Source organism: Bubalus kerabau, chromosome 4 (genome assembly GCF_029407905.1).
Source record: "Bubalus kerabau isolate K-KA32 ecotype Philippines breed swamp buffalo chromosome 4, PCC_UOA_SB_1v2, whole genome shotgun sequence".
NCBI classification, from domain to species: domain Eukaryota; kingdom Metazoa; phylum Chordata; class Mammalia; order Artiodactyla; family Bovidae; genus Bubalus; species Bubalus kerabau.
Genome location: NC_073627.1, coordinates 146,649,907 through 146,662,413, shown reverse-complemented (window position 1 = coordinate 146,662,413; position 12,507 = coordinate 146,649,907). Strand labels below are relative to the sequence as shown.

The window sequence follows — 12,507 nt, the reverse complement described above, 5'->3', positions numbered from 1 at the left end:
GATCTTTTTAATACATTGTCTAGGTTTGCCGTAGCTTTCCTTCTGAGAAGCAAGCGTCTTTTTATTTCATGGCTGCAGTCACCGTCCTCAGTGATTCTGGAAGCCCAGCACTGCTTCTGTGTTTTCCCTTCTGTTTGCCATGAAGTACTGGGAGCGGATGCCATGATCTTATGCAAGGCTCTTTGTACTTGCTTTTGGAAGGGCTGAGAGCAAGTGAAAACAGTATTTCCCTTTTGTAGATTTACAAGTTTGGAAATGGCTGTGCACCTGCTCATTGCCAATCCTGAGCTTCTGGGAAGTTGTTTGATCACAATGAATTGCACACATTTTGTTCTTTCCTGACACACATCTTTTTGTTTGCTCCGTTTAGGCTACTGTGCACTTGTCCACCTCCTGTGGCTTGTATGTTCATGAGAATTTTATTTCCATGAATGTTTCACCAGGTCTTTCCTTGATCTCTATATTGCTGTCCAAGGTCAGATGCTCTGTCTTCCCTTTTTTTCTGCAGTTCTGATGCCCTTCTGTGTGTGGTACTCTGAGACCCAGCAAGTCCTTTGAACTAAAGGTTTGTTACAAGAGTGAGAGGCTGAGTACAGTTACACTTGGCTCTGAAATACCTGCAGCTCCAAAGAGGCAGCCAGGGGATAGAGAGAGCCCTGCCCAGTCTGGTTTCTGGATTCAGCCTTACCTCTTTCTGTCTCTGTGACCCTGGTCAGTGTCGGGCTGATCACCTCCTAGCTTCCTTATTTGTATGTATGTATGTGTATATGTATTTATTTAATTGCTATTTCTTTTTGGGGGGAAATATTTATTTTTTCAAGTCTGTTGAGCTCTTTTGTTCTTTTTTATTAATTCTAAATAATTTCCAGCCATTCTGTCTTACAGTGCTTTTTGACCCCATTCTCCTTTGCTTCTCTGTCTGAAACGCCAAACAAATATATAACAAAACTACTCCTGGAATCCTTGCGTTCTTATCTTTCTCTTTGGTATTTTCTGTATTTTTATATTGGGAATAATTTTAAATTAAAAAAAATTATACAATTTTTATAATTGTAGAACTGGATTATAACCCAATACTGTTTCCATTTATAGTTATTACAAAATAATGGCTAGATTCCCTGTGTTGTACAGTATATATCTATCTATACCCAGTAGTTTGTATGACTCTCTCCCCACTATATTTCTCCTATATTTCCCCTCTGCCTTTCCCTCTCCCCACTGGTAACTAGTTTATATCTTTGAGTCTTCTTTTTTATTTTGTATTCAGTAGCCTGTTGTATTTTTTAAATTCAATGTAGAAGTGGTATCATACAGTATTTGTCTTTCTCTGACTTATTTCAGTTAGCATCATGCCCTCCAAGTCCATCCATATGCTGAAGATGATAACATTTCATTTTTTTTTTTACTGAGTAGTATTCCTATGTGTGTGCACACACACATATATGTATCACACTTTTTATCTATTCATCTGTTTATGGACACTTAGGTTGCTTCCATCGGAGAAGGCAATGGCGCAACCCACTCCAGTTTGATCTCTGGTTCCTCTGCCTTTTCTAAAACCAGCTTGAACATCTGGAAGTTCACAGTTCACGTATTGCCTGCCTTTTGAGAATTTTGAGCATTACTAGCGTGTGAGATCAGAGAAGGCAATGGCACCCCACTCCAGTACTCTTGCCTGGAAAATCCCATGGACGGAGGAGCCTGGTGGGCTGCAGTCCATGGGGTCGCTAGGAGTCAGACACGACTGAGCGATTTCACTTTCACTTTTCACTTTCATGCATTGGAGAAGGAAATGGCAACCCACTCCAGTGTTCTTGCCTGGAGAATCCCAGGGACGGGGGAGCCTGGTGGGCTGCCGTCTCTGGGGTCGCACAGAGTCGGACACGACTGAAGTGACTTAGCAGCGGCAGCAGGTTGCTTCCATATCTTGGCAATTGTAAATAATGCTGCTGTGAGCATTGGGGTGCATGTGTCTTTTTGAATTAATGGTTTTGTTTTTTTCTGTAAAATTGGTCATATGGTAGTTCTCTTTTTAGTTTTTTGAGAAACCACCATACTATTTTCTGTAGTGGTTGTATCAATTTATATTCTCACCAATAGGGTACGAGTGTTAGTCACTCAGTCATATCTGACTCTTTGTGACCCCGTGGACTGTAGCCCACCAGGCTCTTTGACTATGGGATTCTCCAAGCAAGAATACTGGAGTGCGTTGCCATTTCCTTCTCCAATAGGGCACAAGGGTTCCTTTTTCTCCACACCCTCACCTACATTGGTTATTTCTGGCCTTCTTATTTGTACAAGTGGGTAATTCAATTACTTCATAGCTCTGACACTTGAAATATTCATAAAATAAGTTCCAGGCAGGAAGCTGAAGCGATGTCTTGAAATATCTAATTGGGAGTTCAGGCTGAATTAGATTGTATGTACCAATAATAACTTTCTGACACCAGTCGGATGTTCTCCAATTCAGTTTTTAATTTTTATTTTTTATTTTATTTTATTTTTTTTTTAGTTTTTAATTTTTAAAAATAAATTTAAAATTTTTGAACAGCTTTAGGTTTACAGTCTTATTGTCGAGACAGTACAGGAAGTTCCTGTACAACCCACACCAGATTCCTGTTGTTCACATTTTGCATTAGTATGAAGTATCAGCAAATTTGGAAAACTCAGCAGTGGCCACAGGACTGGAAAAGGTCAGTTTTCATTCCAATCCCAAAGAAAGGCAATGCCAAAGAATGCTCAAACTACCGCACAATTGCACTCATCTCACACGCTAGTAAAGTAATGCTCAAAGTTCTCCAAGCCAGGCTTCAGCAATATGTGAACCGTGAACTTCCTGAGGTTCAAGCTGGTTTTAGAAAAGGCAGAGGAACCAGAAATCAAATTGCAAACATCCGCTGGATCATGGAAAAAGCAAGAGAGTTCCAGAAAAACATCTATTTCTGCTTTATTGACTATGACTGTGTGGATCACAATAAACTGTGGAAAATTCTGAAAGAGATGGGAATACCAGACCACCTGATCTGCCTCTTGAGAAATTCGTATGCAGCTCAGGAAGCAACAGTTAGAACTGGACATGGCACAACAGACTGGTTCCAAATAGGAAAAGGAGTATGTCAAGGCTGTATATTGTCACCCTGTTTATTTAACTTCTATGCAGAGTACATCATGAGAAACACTGGGCTGGAAGAAGCACAAGCTGGAATCAAGATTGCCGGGAGAAATATCAATAACCTCAGATATGCAGATGACACCACTCTTATGGCAGAAAGTGAAGAGGAACTCAAAAGCCTCTTGATGAAAGTGAAAGTGGAGAGTGAAAAAGTTGGCTCAAAGCTCAGCATTCAGAAAACGAAGATCATGGCATCTGGTCCCATCACTTCATGGGAAATAGATGGGAAAACAGTGGAAACAGTGTCGGATTTTATTTTTCTGGGCTCCAAAATCACTGCAGATGGTGACTGCAGCCATGAAATTAAAAGACGCTTACTCCTTGGAAAGAAAATTATGACCAACCTAGATAGCATATTCAAAAGCAGAGATATTACTTTGCCAACAAAGGTCCATCTAGTCAAGGCTATGGTTTTTCCAGTGGTCATGTATGGATGTGAGAGTTGGACTGTGAAGAAGGCTGAGCGCCAAAGAATTGATGCTTTTGAACTGTTGGAGAAGACTCTTGAGAGTCCGTTGGACTGCAAGGAGATGCAACCAGTCCATTCTGAAGGAGATCAGCCCTGGGATTTCTTTGGAAGGAATGATGCTAAAGCTGAAACTCCAGTACTTGGGCCACCTCATGCGAAGAGTTGACTCATTGGAAAAGACCCTGATGCTGGGAGGGATTGGGGGCAGGAGGAGAAGGGGACGACAGAGGATGAGATGGCTGGATGGCATCACTGACTCGATGGACGTGAGTCTGAGTGAACTCCGGGAGTTGATGATGGACAGGGAGGCCTGGCGTGCTGCGATTCATGGGGTTGCAAAGAGTCGGACACGACTGAGCAACTGATCTGATCTGATCTGACCTGTCACGATTGATTACCCAATATATATGCCTTATTTTTATCTTCAAGTTCATCTCTACTCAGTGTTTCTTCAGTTTTTCCCTAGTTTTGTCCTTTTCCTGTTCCAGGTATACATTACATTGATCTGTTATGTTTCCCTAGGCTTCTTTTGGCAGTGATAGTTTCTCAGGCTTTACTTTTTTTTAACTTTCAAGAATTTATTTGTTTAATTAGGTGTAACCTAACTGTACAAGTGGCATTATTAAATTAGCAAAGTCCACAAGTCTTATACAACTTAACAAATTGCATAGTTGTTTTAATCCAAGCTTATATAATTACTTCCTGGATTTACATAATACAAAAGGAGTCTAACATGTCAGCATGAAAACTGAGATTCACTAATAATAAGGCACACAGATCATGGTTCATTTATAGGTTTTTTTCTTATATGCCAGGCAGAGAGTGTGGTAATTATGCTGTATTTATCATGTTTTATCAGGCTTTACTTATTTTTTAATGATCTTGATAGTTTTGAGGAGTGCCGTCCAGGCATTTTGTAGAATGTCCTTCAATTGGGACGTATCTCATATTTTTTCTCGTGGTGAAACAAGGGCAACCCATTTTTGTGGGGAAGGCCACAGAGGTGAAATGCCATTCTCATGGCTTCACATCAAGGGTAGATGCATCGGTATGACTTACCACTGTTGAGCATCTGATTGAGGTAATGTTTATCAGATTTTTTTCATTGTAAACCTACTCTGCTTTTTCTCCTTTTATGCTGTAATCTTTGGAAGAAATTCACTATGCTTAAAGATTGGGAAATTATGCTCCACTTCCCTAAGGGTGGAGTGTCTGCATGAAGCTGTCTGGAATTTTCCTGCACAGGAGATGTGACTCTTCTTGTTTGTCTAATGATTGATATCAGTATGGATTAGTGGATGTTTATTTTATACTTTTAGGTTATAATCCAATACTAATTTATTTATTTTTCTTAAAATTTTCCGGCTTTGGCCACTGGCAACTTTTTCAGTTAGTTCCTTTATCCAGCTGACATACTTGTGATATTGTGGGTTTGTCTTCTCACCCCCCTTTTAAATTACTTTTTTATAATCTGGCACCAAAAGATGCTTCGGACTTATTTTCATGTATTTCTTGGCCCAGTCCTAGAATCATCCAGTCAGCCATTTCTCCAAGGAGTCCTTGCTGTCTTTATTGGAGAATGGTGTTTAAGAAACCAGAGCTGGGTACCAGGTGTGCTTTTTGCTACTAGGATATCGTTGCTACTAGGTCCTCTCAGATGATGGAGCAAAGAGACATATATGTGTGTATACTAACTGTGTTATACATTGGTAAATATTTCTGTATCTGTCTATCTGTATTTAAATTAAACATAAATTTGTACTGCTGTCTTCAACTCTAATCCATGTAAATTAACATAATGGTATGTAATTGGTTGTGTTCTTAACCTGGGACACTCTTCAATTATTTTATCAATGTTTTGTAACTCAAAACATTTTGAAGCTCTCAGTGGCAAAGACTGGTCAGTGCTTATCCATCCACTTATCTTTTTACCAGAAAAATACTACATTTCTAGTACCTGCTTGCAGTTAGTTATGGCCAGGTGACTAAATTCTGGCCAGTGGGGAAAGGAAATTGTGGGGTGGGGCTTACAGGAGAACTTCTGAATATGAGGATAGTTCAGTGCACATCCCTTTTCTTTGCCTTTTCTCCTCCTTGCTTCCTGTTGCCTGGGCTTCACACAAGATGGCTGGACTACTTGTAGCCATCCTGGGTCATGAGGTAATCATGGGGGGGTAGAAACCAATGCTAGGATTTTAAAACTGAAAGAGAAACTTGAATTTGTGATGACTCCAAGCTGCCATACTAACTCTGATCTACTTTTATGTGAGGAAAATATAAACTGCTATCTTTTGGCCTTTTTGTTTCACCTAGCCAAACCTGAAGCTAACTTACATACTTTTTGAAGGTGCCTGTCTCTTAAATATTATTTTTTAACCTAGATCATTTTCATCAATGCTTATCTGTTACCCCTCCAAAAAAGACTTCTTAGGAGAGGCTATTTAGAATTGAGTCCTAAGCAATAAGGAGCTGAAAAGGAAGATGAGATAATTTAGGAGAGAAAGATCCTGGCGAGCTCAGAGTGACCTGGGCAGGGCAGATAGTATCATATAGTCATGGAGGGTAGCAAGTTAAGAGTAGTGTCTTGAGGACCAGTGTGAAAGTGACTAGTTATGTGGACCTGCTGAGAAAACCTTTTCCACAGGTTCTGATGATGTGAATGTTAGGTCCTTTGTAATTGTCATGTAGGTCCATGAAGCTTTGTCCTTTTTCTTCCCTAAGTCTGTTTCCTCTCTGTGTTTAGATTAGGTGATGCCTATTTTTGTATCTTCCAGTTCATTGGTTCTTTACCTACTCTGAGTTTTAAAATTTTAATTATTGCATTAAGTTTCCATTTGGTTCTTCTTTATATCTTCTCTTCTTTGCTGAAACTATTTCTTTGATGAAACTATTAAATTTTTCATTTGTTCCAAGCATGTTTTAATTACTCATTGAAACATATCTAATGAAGTGACTGCTTTAAAATCTTTGTCAGATCATTTCAACTTCTCTGTTATGTTGGTTTGATATCTGTTGGTTGTCTCTCTTCGTTCAATTTAAGATCTTCCTGGTTCTTGATATGATGAATGATCTTTGACACCTCTAAGCAGTTGGGGGTGAAAGCCTGGCTCTTCACTGACATGCCACCACTGCCTGGGGAGAGGGAGGGGAACCTTGTTAGTGTCAGAGTGGGGTGGACATGCAGACTTTCCATGTACTCTCCAGGTACACCACTGTGTTGTTCTAGATCCTGAGGTCCCTAACCAGTCTGTCTTCATCACTCCATCTTTCAGAGTCTTCTTCTGTTTGTTGAAAATATAATGTCCAGAGTTCTAGCTGTGCTTAGTGGAGGAATAGTGAAAAATATATCTATTCTGTCTTCCCCAAATCCAATTCAGTTTTGACACCACCAAGAGTTAGCACAAACCCCACGTTACAGGGCTCAGTCCCGCAAGACTACCCCTCCTTTGGATGCTAGCCGTAAGTTCTTGGTGGGCCCAGGCCACATGCACTTTTTGCCTGGCTAACTACAGATTCAGGGCTTCCCACAACCCCCTCAGGATCAATAATTCTCTAGAACTCAGGAAAGCTCTGTGTTTACAATTGCAGTTTTATTATAAAGGATACAACTTAGCAAGCGCTGAACGGTAGGGGCTCATGAGGCAAGGCCTAGGGTGGAAGCAGGGGTTAGGCAGGAGCTTCTGTTAGAGTTGGGTTGCCTCCTTACTGGTTCACAGAGATGTTCACCAAATGGGAAGCTTGCCGAGCCTTATGATCTAGGGTGCTTATCTGAGGTTTTATTACATGGGTGTGACTCGTTGAGTGGGCATATGATTGAACTAAATCTCCAGTCTCTCCCTCCTTCCTAGAAAATGGGGCTGTAAGCTCCAACCCTCTCGTTATGCAGTTGGCTCCCATGGCCACCAGCCCCCATCCTGAAGCTGTGTAGGCTCCTCTCAGTAAGTCAGCTCCTTAGCATAAACTCAGGTATGGTGTGCAGGGGCTCATTATGTATAGCAGAAGACACTGTTACTCAGGAAATTCCAAGGGTTTGTAGGAGCTCTGCCGATAGCTGGGGACAAAGATCACATTTTTTTTTATTATGCCACAGATTATATTAAAAAAAATTTTTTTTAACCAGTTAAGTTCATTTATTTTAGAACAATATGACATATTTTTTGGAAGTTTCAGTTGACTCCAGTTTTCATGTCATTTACTAACTGAAACATACTGTTGCCCTGCCTTAGTGACTTTTTCAGATGAAGTACAGGAAGCAAGAAAGAGATGAGCTGTGTCTGTCTGGGAATTGGATTTCACCGTCACAGCAGGGCCAAACTTAAATAGTGTCTCTGAACAGCTGTCCTTTTCTTTTGCTTTCTTCCACCTTCACAGGAACCAGTGCATCAGTCAGATGAAAGAGGTGAAGGAGCAGTGTGAAGAGAGAATAGAAGAAGTCACCAGGAAGGGAAATGAGGCCGTGCCTTCACACGATCTAAATGAACAGAAGGACCAAAGCCAGCAGGTAATCCTGAGCTTTTTCTGCCAGGAATCTCCCAAAGGTCTTCCTGCCCTCTCTTCAGGCATCCTGTTCCTTTATCTGCTGTCTGGTTTGCTCTGGTTCCCTGAGACACAACAGTCTGGTCCCAGGGTGTAGGGTCTCTGACTCAGTATGGTGGCCTCTGAACCCAGCCTCTGTGCCCCAGGCTGTATGGAGATTGCTTCATTTAAAGCTCACAGCCACCGTGGGAGAGAGTTGTCTTTGTTTTCGTGTTCTGAGGGCGCTGAGGCCGGTGGAGGTGGTCAAATACTGCCCCAAGGTCAGTGCGCCTGGTCAGTGATGGAGCCATGCTGTCAGGCTGCCTCCTGTGTAAGCACAGCCTATGAAGTGCCGTTCAGAGCCTTCTGGGGGATCTGTGTTTTACCTGTAGCCATTTTATTGAGACACGTTTCACCTCCCATAGAGTCAGCTGTGTAGCACTTACAGTTGGGCGGTTTTAGTGCGCTCGCAGGTGGGGAGTCACCGTCACCACGCCGTGACGCAGCCATCGTCACAGACACTGCTAGAGCCTTTTCATAACTCCCCAAAGAAAGGCCTTACCCATCAGCGCACTCGCCTTTTACTTCCAGTTCCTGGAGGCTTAGGTGACCTGTGATCTATCTTCTGTCTTACAGATTTGCCTTAGCTGGACATTTATTTATGACGGACAATAACATTTATCAGTGATTTTCATGTAACTTTCAGGATTCATCCGTGTTGCAGCATGTATGAGTGCTTCCTTCCTTTATATGGCTGAATAATAGTCCACTGTTTGTACTGTATTGTGTTTATTTTTTGTCATTTGATGGGCATTTGGGTTATTTCCACTTTTTGGCTACTATGAATAATGCTGCTGTGAATGCTCATGCACACATTTTTGTGTGAACATAGGCTTTCATTACTTGTAGGTATATACCTAGGAGTGGAATTGTTAGATCGTGTGGTAACTCTCCACAGTGTATTGAGAAACTATCACACTGTTTCGGAAAGTAATCATACCCTTCTGCATTCCTACCAACAGTTTATGAGGGTACCAGTTTTGCCACATCCTTGCCAGCTCTTGTCATTACATTTGTCGTTTTCATTATAACCATTCTAGTAGGTGTGCAGTGCTATCTCATTATGGCTTCGATTTGCATTTCCCAATAGTTGATGATATTGAGTATTTTTTTATGTATGCTTTGTTGGCTGTTTGTAATTTCTCTTTGGAGAAATTGTAAATTGTATCCTTTGTCCATTTTGAAATTGAGTTATTTTTATTATTGAGTTGTTAGAGTTCTTTATATATTCATACAGAGATATTGGGTGTATGATTTGCAAATATTTTTTCCCATTCTTTGAGTTATCATTTCACTTTCTTGATGGTGTTCGTTGAAGTAGAGAAGTTACTAATTTTAAGTCTAGTTTATCTATTTCTTTTGTTGTTTTTTCTATGGGGTGTCATATCTAAAACTGCTTTGCCTAACCTAGCATCATGAAGATTTACTCCTGTTTTTTCTTCTGTGACTTGTAAAGTTCTTAGCATTTAGTTCTTCTTTTAGTCCTGTGATTCATATTGTTAATTTTGCATATGATGTGAGGTAGTGGTTCAACTTTATTATTTTGCATGTGGCTATCCAGTTGTCTCAACACCATTTGTTGGGGGGAAAAAAAAAATGATTCTTTTCCCCACTGAGTTGCCTTGACATCCTTGTCAGAAAAATCAGTTTACTATAAAGATGAGGGTCTGTTTTTGGACTCTCCGTCTGTTCCTTTGATCTCTTTTTCTATCCTCATGTCCACAGTACACAGTCTGGATTACTGTATTTTTGTAATAAACTTTGAAATCAGCAGCTTTGACTGCTCCATCTTTGTCCTTTTTCAAGATTATTTTGGCTATTCTGCACTGGATGACTTTTTAGATGAATTTTCGGATCTGCTTATCAGTGTCTTCGAGCCAGGCGGGATTGGACAGAGATCCTAGTCTGCGAGTCCCTTGGCAAGTGTTGTCATCTTAACATCCTGTCTTCTGACGTGTGAATGTGGGATTTCTTTCCATTTCTTTAAGTCCTTTAAAAATCTTTTCAATTATGTTTTGTAGTTTTCAGAATTCTTGCACTTCTTTTGTTCAGTTTATTTCTAAGTATTTTTGATGCTGTTATAAATGGAATTGTTTTCTTAATTTCATTTTCAACTGTTTATTTCTAGTGTGTAGATAATTCATTTTTTATAATGATCTTGTATCAGCCTTTCTGAACTTGTTTATTAGTTCAAGTAGTATTTTTTGTGATTCCTTAGGATTTTCTGAATACAAGATTATGTCATCTAAAAATAGAGGTAGTTTCTCATCTTCTTTTCCAATCTGGATACCTTTTATTTCTTTTTATCATCTAATAGCCCTAGCTAGAACCTCCAGTATAATGTTAAATGTAAGTGGTGAGGACAGACATCCTTGTCTTCTTTTTGATCATAGGGGGAAAGCTTTTAACTCTTTCACTCTTAAGTCTGATGTTAACTGTGCAAGCATACCTCATTTTATTGTGCTTTACAGATGTTTGTGTTTTTTACACATTGAAGGATTGTGGCAACTGTGTGTTGAGCAAGTATATTGGCTTCCTTTTTTTCCAACAGCATTTGCTCACTTCTTGTCTCTTTGTCACATTTTGGTAATTCTTAAAATATTTCGGACTTTTTCATTATTATTATATTTGTTATAGAAATCTGTGATCAAGGGTCTTGATGTTACTCTTGTAATGTTTTGGCATTTTTAGAAAATAAAGTATTTTTTAATTAAGGTAGTACATTTTTTAACATAGTGCTATTATGATAGACTACAGAATAGTGTAAACATAGCTTTTATATCAGAGAAGGCGTTGGTACCCCACTCCAGTACTCTTGCCTGGAGAATCCCATGGATGGAGGAGCCTGGTAGGCTGCAGTCCATGGGGTCGTGAAGAGTCAGACACGACTGAGCGACTTCACTTTCACGCATTGGAGACGGAAATGGCAACCCACTCCAGTGTTTTTGCCTGGAGAATCCCAGGGACGGGGGAGCCTGGTGGGCTGCCGTCTCTGGGGTCGCACAGAGTCGGACACGACTGAAGTGACTTAGCAGCAGCAGCAGCAGCTTTTATATGTACTGGGAAACCAGGAAATTGGTGTGATCACTTTATTGTGATATTCGCCTCATTGCAGTGGTTTGAAACTGAACCTGTGATATATTCATGGTATGCCTGTGTATTTTTCATAGATGCACATTATCAGGTTGAGGAAGTTCCCCTCTTCATAATTTGTTGAGTGTTTTTATGAAGAAAAGCTGTTGAATTTTGCCAGTGTTTTTTCTGCATCCACTAGGATGATGGTGTGTTTTTTATCCTTTACACTACTGACATAGTATTATATGAATTGACTTTTGATGTTAAACCTTGGTATTGGTGGGGAAAATCCTACTTGGCCATGGTGTATAATCCTTTTGTATGTCACTTGATTTAATTTACTAGTATTTTGTTGATGATTTGGGGGTCTATATTCGTATTAGTTCTACAGGTTTAGTTTCTTGTAATGTCTTTGTCAGGCTTAGGTATCAGGGTCATTATTGGGCTCATAGAATGAGTTGGGGAGTATTCCTTTCTAGGCTGTTTTTGGAAGAGTTTGGGAAGATGTAGTATTAAATGTTTGATAGAATTTACCATGGGTGCCATTTGAAACTGGGCTTTTTTAGGGGGAAATTTGTAAATTAATACTTCAGTCTCTTGTTACAATCTGCTCAGATTTTCTACTTCTTGAATGACTTTTGGTAGTATGTGTCTTCCTAGGAACTTGTCTGTTTTAGGTAAGTTATCAAACTTGTTGGCAAACAGTTATTAGTATTTTCTTATAATACAGTTTTTTTATTTGTGTAAGAGTTGGTAGTGTTATCCTCTTTTTGATGTTAGTAATTTGAAATTGTTTTTAATCTAGCTAATGCTTGTCAGATTTGTTCATCTTTCAAGGAACTAACTTTTGGTTTTGTTGATTTTCTTTATTGTTTTTCTTTTACATATGTCATTAATTCCTGTTCTAATCTTTACAATATCCTTCCTTGCTTTAGGTTTAGTTTTTTCTTCTTTTTTCAAGTGTCTTAAGGTGGGAGATTAGGTTATTGATTTGAGATCTGTCTTTTTTCTTGAGACAGGCCTGAAAATCCCTTTAAGCACTGCTCTAGTTGCCTTCCAGAAGTTTGGTGTGTTGTGTTTTCATTTTAATTTTTCTCAAGGTATTTTCTCGTTTTCCTTGTGATTTCTTTCACCCACTGGTTATTTAGGAGTGTGTTGTCTAATTTCCAAATATTTGTGAATTTCTCAAAAAACCTCATTCTGTTACTGATTTATA

At 39.6% G+C, this 12,507-nt stretch overlaps 1 protein-coding gene across 4 annotated transcripts in view; it reads left to right on the top strand.

Moving 5' to 3' along the window:
• The window catches only part of GOLM1 (golgi membrane protein 1), a 62,065-nt gene that overhangs the window by 38,168 nt on the left and 11,390 nt on the right, over positions 1 to 12,507 (top strand). For all 4 annotated transcript variants that reach the window (XM_055578966.1, XM_055578968.1, XM_055578965.1 and 1 more), the window contains exon 6: positions 8,013 to 8,142. In XM_055578966.1, coding sequence (XP_055434941.1) covers positions 8,013 to 8,142 — 130 coding nt within the window. The remainder of the gene's footprint in view (positions 1 to 8,012; positions 8,143 to 12,507) is intronic.